This window comes from Macaca mulatta, chromosome 20 (genome assembly GCF_049350105.2).
Source record: "Macaca mulatta isolate MMU2019108-1 chromosome 20, T2T-MMU8v2.0, whole genome shotgun sequence".
Classification (NCBI taxonomy): Eukaryota; Metazoa; Chordata; class Mammalia; order Primates; family Cercopithecidae; genus Macaca; species Macaca mulatta.
Window position 1 is genome coordinate 18,213,254 of NC_133425.1, and position 22,273 is coordinate 18,235,526.

At 46.6% G+C, this 22,273-nt stretch overlaps 1 protein-coding gene across 1 annotated transcript in view; it reads left to right on the forward strand.

Moving 5' to 3' along the window:
- The window catches only part of XYLT1 (xylosyltransferase 1), a 366,386-nt gene that overhangs the window by 258,786 nt on the left and 85,327 nt on the right, over nt 1–22,273 (forward strand). The window contains exons 4-5 of the mRNA XM_015125707.3: nt 13,835–14,007; nt 16,213–16,415. Of these exons, the coding sequence (XP_014981193.2) occupies nt 13,835–14,007; nt 16,213–16,415 (376 nt within the window). The remainder of the gene's footprint in view (nt 1–13,834; nt 14,008–16,212; nt 16,416–22,273) is intronic.

A 22,273-nucleotide genomic window follows, 5' to 3' on the forward strand; every position in this document is an offset into this window, starting at 1 on the left:
CAATAGACATGCTGGTCCCCTAGGGGGCATCAGAAAGTGCAAGTGAGGAGAGGCTGTTAGGGGGACTAGGGATTTCAGTGCCTGTAATCATGGGATAACACCACTCAAAAAGAATTGTCTGTTCCCAAATGCCAGTAGTCCCTGTTGAGAAATACTGCTTGAGAAGGGAGGAGGATCTGTGAAATATTGATCTGTGCTGAAACCCTCTGAAAGGTTGCTCAAATGGCTAGGTGCGGTGGCTCATGCCTGTAATCCCAGCACTTTGGGAGGTTGAGGCAGGCAGATCACAAGGTCAGGGGTTCAAGACCAGCCTGGCCAACATAGTGAAACCCTGTCTCTACTAAAAATAAAAACTATTAGCCGGGCATGATGGCGGGTGCCTGTAATCCCAGGTACTCGGGAGGCTGGGGCTGGAGAACTGCTTGAGCCCAGGAGGCAGAGGTTGCAGTGAGCAGAGATTGCACTATTGCACTCCAGCCTGGGTGACAGTGCGAGACTCAGTCTCAAAAAGAGAAAAAGAGAGAGAGAAAAGGAAAGAAAAAGAAAAGAAAGAAGGAAGGAAGGAAGGAGAAAGACAGAAAGAAAGGTTGCTGAAATACAGTAGAAGCTGTTTCCTTGCATGGTTTAGCTCAGGGGTTAAAAGTCCCCATTTTAGTGTCTAACAGATGGAGGGTTGAATTCCAGTTCTGCAGCATATTAGCTGGCTAGGTCAGGTAACCACATGGAGTCTTAATTTCCTTATCTGTAAAATGGGAATAGTCAGAATGCCTCCCCCAAAGGTCTGCTGTGAGGAGTAAATGAGGTAAGCTCTTGTATTCATTCTCCCATTGCTATAAAGAAATACCTCAGTGAGTAATTTATAAAGAAAGGAGGTTTAATTGGCTTTCAGTTCTGTGAGTTGTACAGGAAACACCAAGGCTTCTGTTTCTGGGGAGGCCCCAGGAAACTTACAATCGTGGTGGAAGGTAAAGGGGGATGTAGGTACGTCTTACAGGGCTGGAGCAAGAGCAAGACAGGGGAGGTGCCACACACTTTTAAACAAGCAGATCTCTAGAGAACAGCATCAAAGGGTATGGTGCTAAACCATTCATGAAGGATCCACCCCCATGATCCAGTCACCGCCTCCAACATTGGAGGGACCAGGCCCCACCTGGATTACAATTCAACATGAGATTTGTTTGGGGACACAGATCCAAACCGTATCAAGTCTGTTAGAAAACGCTCAGCCCGGGGCTTGGCACACAGTGGCCACGTTGCTATTATCATAATAGCACTTTCATCCTTGATGCACAGAAAAGGTAACATCAGCAGGATGGATAAGAGCTTGCAGGCCACAGCGCAGCATTTTCACAGATGCTATGTAACAGGCCAAGTGACTGGGACCCAGCGAATTGCGGTGAAATGTACCATACGCCATCAATATCTATCCCACCAGTTTCCATTTATTGAGCAGTACATCATTAGAATATCCCAGGGCTCTGAACAATAAAATCAATAAGACGGTTCAGCCATGGGCTGTGGTTTAATAACTCCAGACTTGAATGGGGTGGGGGGGAAATCAGTGAGCAGGAAAATGTCCTGAGCGCTTGGTCGGGGGTGGAGAGAGACTTTTTCTCAGAGTGGGAGAAAAATAATGAATGAGGTAGCCTTCAGTCTCTGGTGGAGCGAGTGGCCATGAGCATTTGAGGCAACAGCCAAAGATGTGTTTGGGTAAAATTCTTTCCACCTCAAGAGATACGTTTTTTAAAAGGTGGTTGGAAAGAAAAGGTATCCAAAATGTGGTTCGCAACCCTGACTGCATGTCAGAATCACGGGGAGTTTCAAAAGAGTCCCAATACTTGTACCCACCAAACTCATTAAATTAGAATTTCTTGGGGTGTGGCCCAGGCTGAAGGTGTTTTTCTAAAACAAAGATATTCGGATGATTTTAATGTGCAGCCAGGGTTAACAGCCACCGGCCTAGGCAAACATGAGCCTGTATCAGAATCACCTGAAGAGCTTATTGCAACACAGAGTCCTTGTCTCCCACTCGCAGAGTTCCTGAATCAGAAGGTTTGGGGTTGGGGCTGCAACTTACATTTCTAACAAATTCCTGGGTGTTGCTGAGGCTGCTCACCAGAGACCACATCTGGAGAGCTTATCCTAGAGCAGTGGTTCTCAACTGGGAGCAGTTTTGCCTCTCCACGCCCTACCCCCCGCCAGGGAGACACACGTCAATGAATGGAGACATTTTAGGTTTTGTCACAACTGGGTGGGTGCTACTGGCATCTAGTGGGTAGACCCAGGGATGCTGCTAAACATCCTACAGTGCACAGGACAGCCCCCTCCACAGCAAGGAATTATCTGGCCCCGAATATCAATAGTGCCAAGGTTGAGAAATCTTGCTCTAGGGGAGACGATGGTTTTGAAGTCATTCCGAGAACATGATGCTTTGGTTCCCATCCAGCTTAGCATGGGAGCCTGAGTGAAGATGAGGATGCCAGATTCTTGCTAGCCAAAGCCTGGTCATAGAGCATGGTGTTTGACTTCAGAATAATGTGTATGCTAATTTCTTGTCCACCTCCTGGCTCTGTGACCTTGGGCAAGTTCCTCACCCTCTCTGAGCCTGGGATGAGTATCTATAAATGGGGATAATTTTCATTTGCAGCGTTGTTACAAGAGGTAAAAGCCTCATGAATGAAGGAAGCACATGAATGTTAAGTACTCAGCAAATTAGAGTAAGAATCCAAAGGACAGTGTTTCTCCGCAGACCCCTGTCTGTCTAGCAGGAAGGTGCTGTCCCAAAAGCCCACCCCGGGAGACTCCTGACAAACCCTCCTGGGCTCCTAAAGCAAGTGGGAGCCCTAATCAAGGAAAATCAAATGTTGTCTGGACCTTTGGGTCTTTGCAGGATGGATGGGACTGCCTGAGCATCCCCTTGCCCTTGGCCTTTACCTCCTCTCATTTGTTTAACAAACTCAGCACATCCTAGTTTGGAAGCAAAGCTCATGGAGTCTAATTAACATTCCCCAAGCTTCCTTCACATCCCTCCAGCCTTCACAATTCTGCCATATTCACATTCCACCTGCCCTATTATTCTTGTAATATTTTTACTGCAATAGACTCGCCTTTATGTAAGCACATTTTATTTTAAAAGTAATTTTGTATCACAGCCATAAGTGGAAATCTTGCTGTTACTTGCCATGAGGAGACAGCAACAATGCAAAGAAATCAGTGAAACAAAAACAATGGCATTCAGTACTAGCCGGCACTCCTGTTACCTGCCAGAGATGCCAGTCCTGGGGGTAAGACTCCGCTTTTTGGAAAAGGAAGTTCAGTAGGGGAGTGCTGCTGAAGATTGTTTGCATTGACCTGAGACTTTGCTGGTGGAGTTCTCAGGAGAGGTGGGTAAGAATTGAAAAGGGATTTACAGTGCCCCTCTGACTCAATGCCTTTCGATGTCCTGAGTGAGCAGCACATGAATCTTCTCTTGGGTAACTCTGACATCTCATTTAAGAACACACTGGGCAAGGTGGCTCATATCTGTAATCCCAGCACTTTGGGAGGCTGAAGGGGGAGGATCACTTGAGCCCAGCTGTTCAAGATCAACCTGGGCAACACAGGGAGACCTTATCTCTACAAATAATTTTTTTTTTTTAAGACAGAGTCTCGTTCTGTCACCCAGGCTGGAGTGCAATGGTGTGATCTTGGCTCACTGCAACCTCTGCCTCCCGGGTTCAAGCAATTCTGCTGCCTCAGCCTCCTAAGTAGCTGGGATTACAGGCGTGTGCCACCATGCCCAGCTAATTTTTGCATTTTTAGTAGAGACGGGGTTTCACCATATTGGGCAGGCTGGTCTCAAACTCTTGACCTTGTGATCGCCCACCTCGGCCTCCCAAAGTGCTGGGATTACAGGCATGAGCCACCGCGGCCGTCCTACAAATAATTTTTTAAAAAAAATTAGGTGGGCATGGGATGCATGCCTCTGGTCCCAGCTACTCTGGAGGCTGAAGAGGGAGGAACACTTGAGCTCATGAGTTTGAGACCAGCCTGGGCAGCATAGGGAGACCCTGTCTCTACAAATAGATGTATATATATATTTTTTAATTAGCCAGGTGTGGTGGTGCATGCCTCTAGTCCCTACTCAGCAGGCTAAGGTAGGAGGATCTCTTGAGCCTGGAGTTTGAGAGTGCAGTGAGCCATGACCACATCACTGACCTCCAGCCTGGGCAACAGAGCAAGATCCTGTCTTACGAACTGGAAAAAAAATAAAAAACACACACACACATAATCGCCATAGTCCTCAGGATCAGGTCCCTGTTCACCAGTCTCCAGCCATGTGATTACTTACAAGTTCAAGTGCGATGGGCGAGGTCCCTGGAGTCACATCACATGAGCTCCTCCACAATCAGTCTGTACAGCCTTATTTTGCCTCATTTATGGCTGTGCTTACAGCATCACTTGGAGGTGAGTTCTCTTTGACAGATGAGGAACCTGAGGCACGAGAGGCAAAGTGACCTGATAAATGGTGGGGCTGGGATGCAGACCCAGGCTAAGCCCCTCTGTGGAATAGCTGAGTTAGGAAGTGCAGGATGGGCTCCTAAAAACAAAACCTTACAAATAGTGACCTTATGATCCACCAATTCCATTTCTGGGTATATACTCCAAAGAATTGAAACAGTGACTCAAACAGGTACTTGTACACCCACGTTCATAGCAGCGTTATTCATAACAGCCAAAAGGCGAAAGCCACTCAAGGGTTCATTGACAGATGAGTGGATCAGTTCTGCTATATGCATTCAATGGAGTATTACTCGCCCTGAAAAAGGAATGAAATTCTGACATAGGCCACAGCATGGACAAACCTGGAGGACACTGCACTGGGTGAAAGGAGCCAGACACAAAAGGACAAATAATGTACAATGTCACTTACATGAGGTTCCTAGAGGATTCAAATTCAAAGAAGTAGAAAGTAGAATGGGGCTTTCTGGGAGCTGAAGGAGGGGAGAGTGGGAAGTTATTGTTGAATGGAAAGAAAGTTTCAGTTTTGCAAGATGAAGAGTTCTGGAGATGGATGGTGATAATAGTTGCACAATAGTGTAAGTATGTTTATTATACTAAACTGTAGACTTTAAAATGCTTAAAATAGGCCAGGTGTGGTGGCTCATGCCTGTAATCCGAACACTTTGGGAGGTCAAGGCGGGCTGATCACTGAGGTCAGGAGTTTGAGACCAACCTGGCCAACATGGCAAAACCCCATCTCTACTAAAAATACAAAAAAAATTAGCCGGGCGTGGTGGCGGGCACCTGTAGTCTCAGCTCCTCAGGAGGCTGAGGCAGGAGAATCGCTTGAACCTGGGAGGCGGGGGTTGCAGTGAGCCGAGATCGTGCCACAGCACTCCAGCTTGGGTGACAGAGTGAGACTCCATCTCAAACAAACAAAAGAAGGCTAAAATGGTAAATTACATGTTATACATACAAAGCATCCCTAATTCAAACATCCAAAATCTGAAGTACTCCGAAATCCAAAACATTTTGGACACATAACGCTACAAGTGGAAAATTCTATGCATAGATACTTAATGCAAACTTTGATTAATGCACACAATTATTTAAAATATTGTATAAAATTACCTTCGGGCTATGTGTATAACATGTATATGAAACGGAAATGAATTTTGTGTTTAGGCTTGGGTCCCTTCCCCAAAACATCTCATTACATATACACAAATACTTCAAAATCTGAAAAAGTTCAAAATTGGAAACACTTCTGGGTCCAGGCATTTCACGTAAGGGATACTCAGCATGTATTATCTTGGGCTACAACTTTTTTTTTAAAAAAAGGAGAATTGCGGGATGTTCAGAGGGGCTGTGACAGGGAACTCAAAGAAGGGATGGGGGCCAGGCACAGTAGCTCACACCTGTAACAACAGCACTTTAGGAGGCCGAGGAAGGGAGGATTGCTTGAGCCCAGGAGTTTGAGACCAGTCTGGACAGCATAGCAAGGCACTGTCTCTACAAAACATTTAAAAATTAGCCCACATGGTGGTGATCACCTGTAGTCCCAGCTACTTGGGAGGCTGAGGTAGGAGGATCCCTTGAGCCCGGAAATTGGAGGTGACAGGGACCTATGATGATGCCACTGCACTCCAGCCTGGGTTATAAAGCAAGACTCCATCTCTGAAAAAAAGAAAAAAAAGTAGTTAAAAATACGTTTTAAATGAAGGGATGGGGAAGAGAGGGAGGGCTCCCCAAGGAAGGGTCATTTCTGCTGAGACCTGATGGGTACTGGCCTGGCCACTTTCACCTTTGGACCTGTGTTCTTTCAGCTCCCCTCTGTGGACCCCATGACCCCCAGTTCATGTCCTCTCCGCCCCTCTCTTCTCATTAAGCTGGGCAGGAGAGGACCTGGTGGCCCTGCATGAGCAGCAGCTGCAGTATGCAAAGAAGTTCTGGGCCGCTGACTGATTCCTCCCAGCGGGGCTTGGTGCTGCTAGGCAAGGGTCTGCAGACCACTGGAAAGCCTCGAGGAAAAGTGAGGGCACCTAGCCCCCAGCCAGTTTGCTGGATGAGAGGAGACAGCCATGGGCAACCTCTCAGGCCTGAGTCTTCAACTTCGCCCCCACCCGGCCCCCACCAGCAGGACCCTGTATGTGGATGAAGCTGTCTGGCTAAATCTGTCAGTCAGAAATCATTCATTGAGGCGTCTCCCCCAAACTTAGCTCTGTGCCAAGTCCAGGGGCAAGGCTGGCATCCTACAAAAGATAAGAGCATGACCTTGGCTCGTAGGGGACAAACTGACAGCTATCAAGAAAACCAACCTGGGCCAGGCACCGTGGCTCACGCCTGTAATCCCAGCACTGTGGGAGGCTGAGACAGTTAGATCACCCAAGGTCAGGAGTTCAAGACCAGCCCAGCCAACATGGTGAAACTCTGTCTCTATCAAAAATACAAAAAATTTAGCCAGGCATGGTGGCAGGCGCCTGTAATCCCAGCTACTCAGGAGGCTGAGGCAGGAGAATTGCTTGAACCAGGGAGGCAGAGGTTGCAGTGAGCCAAGATTGCACCGTTGCATTCCAGCCTAGGTGACAAGAGTGAAAGTCTGTCTCAAAAAAATAAAGAGAAAAGAAAATCAACCTGACTCTCAAGGGAGTACAGTTCTCTAGGTGACAATGCTAACTCCTGGATTGGGTTAGAATTCCAGACGATCCAGAAATTTCCAGAAATATCCAGAAATTTCATCTCCCTCATTTGGTAAAATATGGATTTTGGAGTCTGGCAGACCCAAGTGGTGGTCTCCATTCTCACGCTAACTCCTAACGTGGCACCTGCCTCCTGAGACCTTGGGACAGTTAAGTAATGAGATCACATTTGGATAGTGCTTAGGCCATAATGAGTGTTTATTTTTGATTTATTTACTTTTAGAGACAGGGTCTCACTCTGTCACCCAGGCCGGAGTGCAGTGACACCTTCATAGCTTACTGCAGCCTCAAACTCCTGGGCTCAAGCAGTCCTCCTGCCTCAGCCTCTAGGGTAGCTGGGATTACAGACGCAAGCCACCCTGCCCAGCATAATGAGTATTTCACATGCATCTGATAGCATTACTAGTCTATGAGAGTCTACAGGACCAAGGAAAGAAATTGATTTGCCCAGGCCCCCATGGCTGGTTCATAGCAGAAGAAGGAATTTGAACCTACCTCGTTGCTCTTTATCCAGTACTCTTGTCACCACACCCCACCACCTTTTCTAAGCCCATTGAGAGCAGGGGATTCTTTCTGGGCACCAGACAGCTCTGAAGTTTAATCGCCAGAAAACCTCTTTTGAAATTTCCCACTAGGAAAAAGGCATCTCCCACCCAGATCTCACAAAGAACCTTGAGCGTGCAGGCTTTCTCCCCCAGTAAGACTAATCCCACTCCCCTGCAACGCACCTGCTGCTGCTGTGAAGCGTTTCCTCATCTGTGATCATGAGTCACCCTGGAACCCAGCGGGTCAGAGACAGACTGCTCTTCCCACTTTATAAACGAAGAACTGACAATCAGAGAGGGCCGCTGTCTTTCCTGAGTCCACACGGTGCAAGGTTACATTCTAGACCCCATCTCTGAATCCCAGTCACACCTTCCCAGGCAGCATAGAAGCTGGGCTCCAGCTGGGAGCTTCCTAACCCAAGCCCCATTTGTATATAACCTTGTTTCCATGTCTCTTAAGTTCCCAAGACCCAACCTAACCCTCTTATTTGGAAGCAAGTCAGAAAGTGCCCCTTGCAGCAGCCGGAAGTAGCCCTTTCAGAGTATAAATAGAATCGAGGGCTTTGTTGGTAGAATAACTATTCCAGTCAAGCAGCTCCTTCACATTTGTTATTAATTGTGGTCTGGGCAGACGCTGCAGAGGGAAATTCCGGTTGTAGATGTTTATTTGCAAGCAGCGGGCTCTAGAGTACACACAGCCCTGGGAGGCAGTGCAGCCTTGAGGTAGAACTCTGGAGCTGGGCCTGTTGGTTAAATCCTGGTCATCGTGGATGAGCAGCCACAAAGAAATGATGGCTATGACAGTATAATTTATTGAGCATTTACTAGATGGCAGGCACTGTGCTCTCTCCTGGATGTGAACGTCCATGTGAGGTGGATTCTGTGATTATACATACCCATTTTACAGATGAGAATACTAAGGTTTGGAGAGATTACATAGCAAGTCCAAGGTCATTCACATCTGCCTGACCACAGGTCATGTTCTAAACCCCTGCACCTTGCTTTGTGCTCCCAAATCATTATTACAGGACACTGCTAATATGATCTTTGCCAGCACCACAACATTGGAACAGCCTTTTGACCCTTGCAAAGCGCCTTCATCTCTGCTATGTCTTTAGAGCCCAAGGATTACATAGTCCTTGTTTGACCCACAGCGCTGCCAAGAAGTAGGGAGTTTGAGTAACAGAACTAACACAGCACAGCTATCTACTGGGGGAGCTCTCCGGGACCCCCCCATCCTCACCCTTCACACCTGCACTGCAAAAATATACTTGCTGTTCTCTCCCGATAAACCTGGCTTGTTAACATTCATCTGAAGTCAGCTTCTCCTGCTGCCTCTAATCACTCTGATTTTTCCACTTATTTTCTGTTTTGTGCCATGGGAATCTGATCACATTGTTAAATTCTTTTTTTTTTTTTTTTTTTCAGCTGGACACTATTTGGGTTTTGGTCTTTCAAAGAGTTCCATGTTCATAAAGACCCACATAGCTCTGACCACGTGTCATTGTTATCTGTCCTGCAGCTGAAAGCTGACACATTTCCTCTAGGGACGGATTTTCTTCTTTTTGAAATGAGGACAGTTTGATTGAACATGGTGACCATGACAGGGCTCTGGGATCACAGACTCACTCCATTCTCAGCTCAGCTACTTTATAACTGGGACCTCTCCAAGCCTCAGCTTCCTCGTGCCTACAGTAGAAAGATAATAACTCTGTTTTCATAGCAGTTTTGATAGAAGTGAATAAAATCATGCACAGAAATTGCTTAACACATAGTAGGCACTCAGTAAATGATTGATCTTTCTCCTGACTCGCTCTCTTCCCCGTCTGCCCCCCATCCCCATCTCCATTTCTCCTTCTCTGCATGTCTCCTTTCTTTAGATATTTTTGTTCCTTCCCACCCACCCCTTCCCCAGAATAGCTGTACTCAGAAGAGCTCTGGATTTTTTGTTCCCCGTTCTCTTTGCAGCTCCCCAGACTAACTGTCTGACCCAAAGATGACTTTATATTTGAGCCAATGGAGCTCTCTTGCTGAAGTGATTTGTCTTTGATTTCACAGGACTCCTGCCTTTCTCCAAAAGAAAAGCATCCATGTCTGTGTCTGTCTGTCTGTAAATCAGTTCTGCCTTTTAGAACCCTAAAGAGAAGTTGCAAAAGTCCTCAGCATCAACATCCAAGCCCTTTTTAAAGACCAGCATAGAGTCCTTACACCTATCCTCTATATCCCAAATCTCCACTTCTGCAGAGAGCAAGTGGAAGTATCAGGGCTGGCTTTGGACTCCGCAACACTCAGCTTCCCCTCTCACCTCTGTCCTCACTCACTGTATGACCTGGGAAACATACTGACCTCTCTGAGACTCAGAGGATGATAATGAATTCTTCACAGGGTCAAATAACAGTGAATGCATAGGAGGCACTTAAGAAACAGCAGCTCCTCTGGATCAGAGCAGCCACTCTTCTTCAGAACACATTCATTAATTTGCTCATTCAAAAACTATGGGGAAAAGCAAGGGTTAATCTCAAAGGCCCAGGGAAAAGCAAGGGTTAATCTCAAAGGGATTAGCAAGGGAAAAGCAAGGGTTAATCTCATGGCTACAGGGAAAAGCAAGGGTTAATCTCAAAGGCCCCATATACCTTAAGTGGATGGATGGTGTTTGGGATGATAAGCTCTTGGAGGCTTTGCTGGTTGCATAGTTGGAGGGTTTGCTGTATGCTTGGATAGATGAATGGTTAGATATGGATGAGTGGACAGATGAGTAGCTAGATTATGATGGATGGATGGATGGATGGATGGATGGATGGAGGGAGCAAAGGATGAATGGTTGGATTTGGATGGATGAATAAATGCATAAATGAATGGGTGGATGGGTAGAGGGATGGATGGACAGATAAGTGGTTGGATTTGGATGGATGAATAAATGGATGAATGGATGAGTGGTTGGATTTGGATGGATGAAAAAATGGATGAATGAATAGGTGGATGGGTGGAGGGATGGATGAATGGGTGGATAGATGGACAGATAAGTGGTTGGATTTGGATGGATAAATAAATGGATGAATGGGTGAAATGGTGGATGGATGGATGAGTGGTTAGATTTGGATGGATGAAAAAATGGATGAATGAATAGGTGGATGGGTGGAGGGATAGATGAATGGGTGGATAGATGGACAGATAAGTGGTTGGATTTGGATGGATGAATAAATGGATGGATGGATGGATGAGTGGTTAGATTTGGATGGATGAAAAAATGGATGAATGAATGGGTGGATGGGTGGAGGGATGGATGAATGGGTGGATAGATGGATGAACAGATAAGTGGTTGGATTTGGATGAATGCGTGGAATGGTGGGTGTATGGATGAGTGGTTGGATTTTGATCGATGAATGAATGGATGAATGAATGGGCGGATGGGTGGAGGGATGGATAAAGGAATGAATGGGTGGAGGGATAGATGGGTGGATGAAAAGATACAGCCTTATTAATCACCTAGAATCAGCATCTCATCTAATACAGAAATACTGGAATAGCTGTTAGTCCTTAAGTGCATGCCTACCTGCCTGCAGCAACTAACTTAAGAAGTATTTGGCTAGCAACAAGCAACTAAAAGCAATTGTTAGAAACTTTTCCTTCCAAACTCTAGGTATGATCATATGGTGTATATTAGTGGTTCAGGGCATGATCTTTGGAATCAGACCTATGTTTGAATCTCAGCTTAACTAATTAAAGTAGTGTGACCTTGAGCCAATCCCTTGGCCTCTTCTAAGCTGTGGTTTCCTCATTTGGAAAGCGGGGATAATAGCATTACTTTGTAAGATCATTACAAGGATTAAATTATCTAATGAATGTCAAGGGCTGGTCAATGCTCAATAAAAGGTATTGTTATTTTACTGATCCCAAATGTGCCTTCCTGTAACTTTTGTTTCACCCAGAACCAGATGTGTGTCAGATACTGTTCAAGTGTTGCAGATTCTATGGTAAACAAGGCCAAAATAGCCGCTCATCTCTTGGAGCTAATGTTCTAGTGGTGTGTTCAGATAATAAGCAAGTAAACAGATAGACAGTTGCAGACAGTGTTACATGCTATGCAGAAAGTTGAAATCGGGTGAGGTGAAAGAGAATAAAAGAGGTGGTGGTGAGTCCCTTTTTTGGACTGTGAACTAATGAAGATGCAGTCATGCAGAGATCTGGGGAGAAGGTGTTCCAGGTCACAGGAAGCCAGGGAGAAGGTCCTAAGGCAGAAATGAGCTTGTTCGAGGAAGAGGAGGAAGGCCAGGGGACAAGATGGAATGTGAGACCCACCAATCAAGGGCAGAGAGATCTGAGTAGTTAGATCACACCAGCCGTAGAGGCTGTGTAGTGTGATGTGGACATTATCTACGTCAATCTCGTCCTGTCTCCTGGAACTACGTAGAAGGAGCCTCGTTCATTCAGCAACCATTCTGCCTTCTGATGACAGCTTAGACTCCCGATGTCCTAATCCCCCAGCCCCGCAGTCTCCATCTCAGTTCTCCGGGTTTAGATGCTGGGACACTTGCAGTTACTACCCTGACAATGTCCTGGGTCCCATAAACCCAGAACTCGTAAGAAATTGGGTTGGACCCAAGCGAAATCAGGCTGAGGAAAGCTAGGAGATTTCTAGTTGAGATTTTAATAAACTCAACTAGAAAGTTCTTTTTATCTGAAGCAAGGGAAAGAAAGAGAGGAGTCTTTAGGGCTAATTTTCGAAATAAAAGATGTCTGGGACTATTTATCCAAGTGGATGTGGTATAGGATTGGATTTAAAAGAACATGATAGATGACAGTGGGTGATCTGTAGGCTTACTATTGCAGGAGCTTAAGGCAGGCCACAGGCACCTGGACCCTCATCCCCACTTGGCAACATACTCCATGTTAGTTTTCTTCTCAGGCAACCTATCTCCATGTGGGAACAGAAAGGCTCATAGAATCTTCTAGTCTCCTGTGTAACAGAGAAAGAGGCTCTCACCGGGCACAGTGGCTCAGGCCTGTAATCCCAGCGCTTTGGGAGGCCAAGGTGGGCAGATCACCTGAGGTCAGGAGTTCGAGACCAGCCTGGCCAACATGATGAAACCCCATCTCTACTAAGAATACAAAAAAATAGCTAGGCATGGTGTTGCGTGCCTGTAGTCCCAGCTACTCAGGAGGCTCAGGCAGGAAAATCGCTTGAACCTGAGAGGTAGAGGCTGCAATGAGCTGAGATCGCACCACTGCACTGCAGCCTGGGTAACAGAGCAAGACTCTGTCTCAAAAAAAAAAAAAAACAAAAACAGAGACAACTTCTCTTATGTAGTAGTTCTAACAAACGTCTAGCATTCTGTCTTATTGGTTAATTAACTTGGTTGAGACATATGTTCATCTCTAAATAATACTGTGGCTATGGAGAGTCAGCGTTCCCATTGGCCAGGCCTAAGCTATAGGTCCACCCCGGAAATAGACGATGGAGTTAGGTCTTCCCCACCCATATGGACTGAGAATAGAGGAGAGGATGATGATGCCGCAAAAGGTATTGGATGATGAAGCTTCAGTTATGCAAGATGAGTAGATGTAAAGATCCTGCTGTACAACATTGTACTAATAGGCAGCAGTACTGTAGTGTACACTTAAACGTTTGTTAAGAGGGTAGATTTCATGCTATCTGTTCTTACCACCATTAAAACAAACAATATATTGGATGCTATTAGAAGAAGGGAGAATGAATTCTTGACAGGCAAAAACAACACATGTATCTTACATTCTCTAACTCGAAATTAACTGCTTCTTCCTCTGTGATTCAGAGATACATCTCATAGCTCTCACCTCCTCCTGCCTTGTTGAGTAGCTAAATATGTGTCCATGTGTCGCTTCCAGCCTTTTTAAGCTCCTCAGGATGGAAACTGTGTCGTAACAACCCCAGGGTCCCCTAACCCCTTTTGTGCCTGACAGTGTGAGGATCTAAGACGTGCTTAGTGGCATTGAATTATGTTTTAGGGCTCAATTTGATGACCGTGCCCCTAAAATAGGCCCCAAAAGAAGCACCAGAGAAACTTCCTGCCCCTGCAAAGGATAACAGAGCCTCACTTTCTCCTCGCTGGTCTCTTGGATTTTCCCTAGGTAAAGCCAACAAGAACGTGCAGTGGGATGAGGACTCTGTAGAGTACATGCCGGCCAACCCCATCAGAATCGCCTTTGTCCTGGTGGTCCACGGCCGCGCCTCTCGGCAGTTGCAGCGCATGTTCAAGGCCATCTACCACAAAGACCACTTCTACTACATCCACGTGGACAAGGTGAGAGGCCCCTGTGATCGCCGCTTGCTGGGCTTCCTTCAGGGTCTGTCGGTCCCTCTCTGATACCCTCCTTCCGCATCGCTAGTCCGGGCTGCCTGCTTTCAGAAAAGGCTTGGAAGCTGACCAGCTGCCTCTCCACAGAGCATGTGGTCCTAGAGTGCTGTCTCTATGTGTGTGTTGGTTTCAAAGTTCCCAGCTGTGACTTACAGTTTTGTCCATAAATGCTGTTTTTTGGGTTTTATTTTTTATTTATTTATTTATTTTGAGACAGAATCTCGCTCTGTCGCCAGGCTGGAGTGCAGTGGCGTGATCTCCACTCACTGCAACCTCTGCCTCCCAGCTTCAAGCGAGTCTCCTGCCTCAGCCTCCCAAGTAGCTGGGACTACAGACGCATGCCACGATGCCCAGCTAATTTTTGTATTTTTAGTAGAGATAGGGTTTTACCATGTTGGCCAGGATGGTCTTGATCACTTGACCTCGTGATCTGCCCGCCTTGGCCTCCCGAAGTGGTGGGATTACAGGTGTGAGCCACCGTGCCCGGCCCACAAATGCTGTTTCTTACCTCTCCCTTCTGCCCATTGCCCTCTGCCTGCCTCTCACATACTTTGTGGGAATAGCTTACCTGTATTAGTCCATTTTCATGCTACTAATAAAGACATACCCAAGACTGAGTAATTTATAAAGAAAGATGTTTAATGGACTCACAGTTCTAAGTGGCTGGGGAAGCCTGATAATCATGGCGAAAGGCACGTCTTATATGGTGGCAGCAAGAGAGAAAAACGAGAGCCTAGCAAAAGGCGTTTCCCCTTATCAAACCATCAGATCTCGTGAGACTTATTCACTACCACGAGAACAATATGGGGGAAACCACCCCCATGATTCAGTTATCTTCCGCGTGATCCCTCCCATAACATGTGGGAATTATGGGAGCTACAATTCAAGATTAGACTTGGGTGGGGACACAGCCAAAGCATATCGCTATCCCAGGAGTGGGTACACTTTTTCTATAGAAGGCAAGGTAGTACGTATTTTAGGTATTGCAGGGTACATACTGTCTGTCACAGCTACTCAGGACTGCCCTGTGCTAAAGCAGCCAAGGAGAACATGTCAACAAATGAGCATGGCTATGTACCAATAAAACTTTATTAACAAAAACCTGCATCAGCCCTGCTAATCCTGAGCTCCCTTGTCCCTGAGATTTCTATTGGTGACACAATTATGCCTTTAGTCAAGAAGGCAAAGGGGGATGTCTTGTCCAAAAGGTTGGCTTCTAGCAGACCTGTGAGAGGATAATGGAGGAGCAATGAGTAGGAAGGGGGACAGGAAACAGAAATTCTGCCTCTGAAATATAGATGGGTTTAGATAGAGCCATATTTCCCAGCTTATCTTCCTCAGACCCCATGCAGCTGTCATGTATAAGAATGCAAAGTTGGCCGGGTGCAGTGGCTCACGCCTGTCATCCCAGCACTTCGGGAGACCGAGGTGGACGGATCACCCAAGGTCAGGAGTTCTAGACCAGCCTTTCCAACATGGTGAAGCCCCATCTCTACTGAAAATACAAAACTTAGCTGGGTGTGGTGGCGCATACTTGTAATCCCAGCTACCCGGGAAGCTGAGGCAGAAGAATTGCTTGAACTTAGGAGGTGCAGGTTGCAGTGAGCTGAGATGGCAGCATTTCGCTCCAGCCCGGGTGACGGAGCGAGACTCAAATTGGCAGCATTTCACTCCAGCCCGGGTGACAGAGCGAGATTCTAAATAAATAAATAAATAAATAAATAAATAAATAAATAAAGCAAGACTCTGTCTCAAAAAATAAATCAATAAAATAAAATTTTAAAAAATGCGAGACTCTGTCTAAATAAATAAATAAAGCAAGACTCTGCCTCAAAAAATAAATCAATAAAATAAAATTTAAAAAAATGTGAAGTCCTGGGCACCACCAGCCCAAGCCTAGTGAACCGTTAGCTCAGAAGTGGGGCCAGGGAATCTGCATTTCAAATGGCTAATTTGAAATGTAAAAAATAATACAAGTTTGAATTGCAATACAAAAAGACACCCCAGTTCAGGATCATTTACTTGGCAAAGGCCACTGTCCTCAGAAGTACCCAACCAGGAGGGAAGAGACAGAGAGGGGATGGGGTGAGGGGCATGCCTGGGTGTTTTCTAGGCCACTGAATGTCATCACCCTTTCTCTTCTGGGAAAAGCGCTCTAATTACCTGCATCGACAAGTGCTCCAGGTCTCCAGGCAGTACAGCAATGTCCGTGTCACCCCCTGGAGAATGGCCACCATCTGGGGGGGAGCCAGCCTCCTCTCCACCTACCTGCAAAGCATGCGGGACCTCCTGGAGATGACCGACTGGCCCTGGGACTTCTTCATCAACCTCAGTGCGGCCGACTACCCCATCAGGTAAGGCAGCTAAGGGCCCCAAACCAGCCTCGTCTGACGTCCTGCTCTGGCTGGTCTTGGCTGGGAACCCATGAGGCAGAAGGAGACCGACACATAGTCTCCACAGGATCTCTCAGGATAGGATTCTGATTGGACCTGAGAATCACTGATTCATTCACTCACTCATTCACGCATTCAACAGATACAGACTGTGCACATGGTTTTCCCAGCTCTGTTCGCTGATATACCAGTGCACTAAACAGACAAACTCCAACCCGCATGGGGCTTTGTATTAGGGTTCTCTAGAGGGACAGAACTAACAGGATAGATGTATATATAAAGGGGAGTTTATTAAGGAGTATTGACTCATATAATCACAAGGTGAGGTCTCACAATAGGCCATCTTCAAGCTGAAGAGCAAAGAAGCCAGTCCGAGTCTCAAAACCTCAAAAGTAGGGAAGCCGACAGTGCAGCCTTCAGTCTGTAGTCGAAGGCCCAAGGATCCTAAAGCTGGAGAACTTGGAGTCTGATGTTCAAAGGCAGGAAGCCTCCAGCACGGGAGAAAGACGTAGGCCGGGAGACTCAGCCAGTCTATTCCTTCCATGTTCTGCCTGCTTTTATTCTGGCCATGCTGGCAGCTGATTAGATGGTGCCCACCCAGATTGAGGGGGGGTCTGCCTTTCCCAGCCCACTGACTCAAATGTTAATCTCCTTTGGCAACACCCTCACAGACGTGGCCAGAAACAATACTTTGCATCCTTCAGTCCATCAAGTTGACACTCAATAGTAACCATCACAAGCTTCCATTCAAGTAGGGAGACATACAACAAAATGAGTTAAATGATGTCTTAGAAAAATAAAGCACAGGTCGAAAGTAGGGGAGAGTTGTAATTTTACCAACGGTGACCTGGAAGGTTTTCACGGATGAGAACAGAAGAAGATGAAAAAGAGAGTGACACCTACAGAGAAAGTGGTCCAGGCAGGAGGAAAGGCAGGGGCTGAGCCCAGAGATGGGTCCAGGCTTGGCTTGTGTGAGGAACAGCCGGGCTCAGTGGAGCTGTAACAGAGTAAGTGAGGGGTAGCGTAACAAGAGATATAAAGGCAGAGAGTAATTTGAGGCCAGATGGTGGTGATCCTAGAATTTGGCTGTTAGTCCAAGCAAGATGGAAGCCACTGGCATGATACTGTGAATGATATTGTGAACGATGTATGTATGTATGTGTGTATATGTGTGTGTATGTATATATATGAGAGACAGAGTCTCACTCTGTCACCTAGGCTGGAGTGTAGTGGTGTGATCTCAGCTCACTGCAGCCTCCACCCACCAGGTTCAAATGATTCTCCTACCTCAGCCTCCCACGTAGCTGGGACTACAGGCACCCACCAACACACCTGGCTAATTTTTGTATTTTTAATAGAGATGGTGTTTCACCATGTTGGGCAGGCTGGTCTCAAACTGCTGGCCTCAGGTGATGTGCCTGTCTTGGCCTCTCAAAGTGCTGGGATTATAGGTGTGAGCCATTGTGCCAGGCTGATATTTTCTCTCAGGAGGGCAGCTTTTTCCTTTGACTGTGTTTTCCATCTGGATTCGCTGACAAGTGTGAAAAGGCAAGTGTATGGGAGTGAAGAGGGGATCTTCCTCCCTCTAATGGCACAAGGCCGTAGGATACAGCATTCCCAGGAGATCTAGATGAAGGAGTCCTAAAAAAGATAAAACTTTTATTAAGGCAACTTTCAAACACGCACAAGAGTACCAAGAATAGTGTAATGCTCTCCCACATAGATGTCACCCAGGTTAATTCATGGCCATTTTTCTTGTGTCTGGACTTTCATCCTCTTCCCCCAGCAGTGGATTATTTTGAAAGAAATATAAGATATCATATAATTGTATCTCTAAATATTTCAGTATATATCTAGAAAAGATAAGATCTCTTTTTTAAGACAGCATCACAATGATGCTTATGCCTAAAATATTAGCAGGCAGGTTTTAATGGCATCAAATATCTAGGTCACATATTCTCAAGAGTTTGAGTTTTGAATCAGAACCCAAAAAAGGTACAAGCGTGGAAGGAAGGCCTCTCTTTAAAGCTACAAGCAGCTTCTTTCTTCTTCACAGCATGGTCGTTGGGGGTCTTCTTCAGTCCTGGGCTTGGGGGCATCCCCCCTCCATCTGCTGGGAGACCCTAGACTGTAGAAGGTGCTGGGGAGGCACACTCTCTGGTCAGTTTGAACGGGGTACACCTGACACCCTTGAACCTGAGAAAAATGACGGGCACTAGAAAGATAACTGTTTTCCTTTGTCCATAGGACAGAGGGATAGATGGGAATAGTTACAGAACATTACTGGTAGAGTTGTACTTACCACAATTGTGTTCATTTGTTCAACAAACATTTGCTGAGCAACTACCGTGCTGCGTGCTAAGTAGTACATTTTGTGAACAAAAGCAATGCAGCTTCCTGTACTTCTCCCCTGCTCATGGAATGTGTATCCTAGATGAGAAGATGGGGTTAGATGATCATGCCAAAGACACATCAAGCAAGGTGTGAACAAGCCATAAAGAAAGGAAGATGTGGGCTGGGTGCGGTGGGTCATCCCTGTAATCCCAGCACTTTGGGAGGCCAAGGTGGGTGGATCAGAAGGTCAGGAGTTCAAGACCAGCCTGGCCAAGATGGTGAAACCCTGTCTCTACTAAAAAATATAAAAATGAGCTGACCTCGGTGGTGCATGCCTGTAATCCCACCTACTCAGGAGGTTGGGACAGGAGAATCACTTGAACCCGGGAGGCGGAGGTTGCAGTGAGTCAAGATCGCGCCACTGTACTCCAGCCTGGCAACACAGCAAGACTCTGTCTCAAAACACCAAAAAAAAAAAAAAAAAAGGAAGATGTGGGAGTGGGGAAAAACTCGAGGGCCATAATCAGGAGGTCAGAAGGGCCTCTGAATATTCAGCTTTGAACCGAGACCTAGAGGACAAGAAGGGATCCACTGGGAAGGAAATGTGAAAGAGATCCTTCTAGACTGGGATTCGTAGCAGTGGCACTGCTGATGTTTGGGGATGGATAATTCTTTGCTGTGGGTGCCGTCCTGTGCTTTGTAGGATGCGTAGCAGCATCTCTGGCCTCTGCCCACCAGATGCCAGGGCCACACCCTGCCCACCTGTGCCAACCACAGATGTCTCCAGACATTGACACATGACCTCTGGGAGCTAAAATTGCCTCCACTTGAGAACCACCATTTCTTATAGACGGAACAGCCTGGGCACAATGTAGCACAGAAACAAACTTGTTGCGTTTGAGAAATTTAAACAATGGATAGAGTATAATAAAACAATGAGGAGAAATGAGTTTAGACAAGTACATGGCAAGGAGGGGTTAGAACATTCCTTCTCCATCTTTCATGAAAGGAATGAGTTTGGAAATGTCCCAAAATGCTGAGCATAGCAGCAAGTGTGGCAAACACTTGCTTCCACCCTTACAACAAACCGGTTTTACAGAGGGACAAACTAAGGCCCCGTGTCATGTGATGAATGCATGGCGGAGTGGGGATTAGAACCAGTTTCGTCTGGTTGCAAAGTTGGTATTCTTTCTGACTTGAAGTCGGCCTCTTAGGGAACTCAGCAGAACTGGACTATCAGGATGGCCCCAGGCCACCTTGAAAGCACAGAAGGAAACAGTCCCACCCCACGAGCTTGTGGCTGGGCAGAATAGTGGTTAGACTGCCTTGCAGCAGGGATGTCCAGGATGGTCGTAGGAGGACCCCCGTTGTCTGTTCCTGAGTGGTAAGGGCTGTGCTCAAATTCCCACATTCTTCCTTCTCTGGATTCCCATCGGAGGCCTCAGAGGTCATGCCAGGCTAGGTTGGGGACCTGCATTAAGCCAGACACCTCTTGAGGCCAGGTAGGCATGCGCGTTGCTGCCCCCTGGAGGCCACTGTTGGCTTGCTTTGCGTGGCCACTTCCCTGAAAGAATCCAGCTCCGCCCAGCACCCAGGAGGCTGAGTGCCTGCGCTCAAACTGCTTAATGCTCGAATCCGAATTCTGCCACTTAGCTAGTAGCGTAACCTCAGGCAAGTAAATCCAATTTCTGTGAAATTGGGATATAATAATAGAACCTAGCAGCCTGTTGGACACTTGGAAGGTGCTCAACGAATGTCAGCCATTTATACGTAAGCTGCATCCAAGGTCTCATCTTGTATCTCTGAGAGGTCCAGAAATCATTTCTCAGGCCATGCGTGCAACCTATTTTGGAGTTCAGAGAAGAGAGTTGTCTTATTTGTGGCTTTTTTGCTTTAGTGCCCCAGGTCACTCTGTATCTCTTGGCCTTTCTCATCCTCTTCCTCTACTTCACTGATCTCATTTCCATGGTGCCTCCCATGAATTCCTTTGCCCACTCTTCTTTGCCAGCCTCATAGCCAGAGGCACTTTATGCATCAAGCACTGCTGGTTCCTCTTGCTGTTGTTTTCATGAAGTTGCCCTACACAAAAACATATGAATTTTGCAGATGAATGGTTTCATCCTGGGCAATGCTGATAGGTTTTCAGTTTCCATCTGCCGCCCCATCTGTAGCTTCCAAAACCACTACTTCTCCCATCCCAGGAAGAATGAGCAAACTCAGGAGTCTTCTCAAAGGGGCAATAGTGCCCAAGTCAGGCACTTCTAAGAGGCACTGAAAACTTGGGGGATACTTAAGGGCCCAGCCAGCCCGGCGTGGCCGCTGTGAGCAGCTCTGTGATTTGACATCACCTCCCTGTGTCCCCTGCACAACCTTCACTGTGGAGGGTGCAGGGGAGCGGGCAGATTCTTCCTCTCTTAGATATTAATGATGCACTGGTCTTTACTGGTCACTAGCCTTGTTTGGGCCCTGGACACAGACATGCTGGTTTCAGGTGCTGCCTCACCACCAGCTGGCCATGTGGATCCGCACGAGTTGCTTCAACTTCCTGCATCTCAAATTCTCCACCTTAAAATAAACACAATATTAGTGCCCGTTTCACAGGGCTCTTAGGAAGTTTCTGTGAAATCTTGCATGATAAGGACCTACCGCGGTGTCTAATGATAGAAAGTGGTTGATAAATACACGCTGTTATTGTAGCCATGGAGTAATTTGGACATTTTAGGTGGGACTTAGGCATCCTAAGTCCTTAGACGTCCTAAGATGTATCCTAAAAATATAAAAATGAGCCAGGCATGGTGGTGCATGCCTGTAATGCCACCTACTCGGGAGGCTGGGGCAGGAGAATCGCTTGAACCCAGGAGGCGGAGGTTGCTGTGAGCTGAGATCGCGCCACTGTATTCCAGCCTGGTGACGTAGCTAGACTCCGTCTCAAAAAAAAAAAACAAAACAGAAAAAACAAAAAGAAGATGTGAGAGTGGAGAAAAACTCTAGTGCCCGTCATTTTTCTTAGGTTCACGGGTGTCAGGTGTACCCCGTTCAAACTGACCAGAGAGTGTGCCTCCCCAGCGCCTTCTACAGTCTAGGGTCTCCCAGCAGATGGGGGGATGCCCCCAAGCCCAGGACTGAAGAAGACCCCCAACGACCATGCTGTGAAGAAGAAAGAAGCTGCTTGTAGCTTTAAAGAGAGACCTTCCTTCCACGCTTGTACCTTTTTTGGGTTCAATTCAAAACTCAAACTCTTGGGAATATGTGACCTAGATATTTGATGCCATTAAAACCTGCCTGCTAATATTTTAGACATCTAAGTCCCGCCTAAAATGCCCAAATCACTCCATGGCTACAAGTAACCTTGGGACTTGAGTTACTTTCCCTTTTCTCTTTGATAGAGTTAAAAGAGTAGTAAAGTATTTCTTGAACTCACATCTCTGTCAAAAGAGGGAAAAGTAGCCAAGCATGGTGGCGCACAACTGTAATCCCAGGACTTT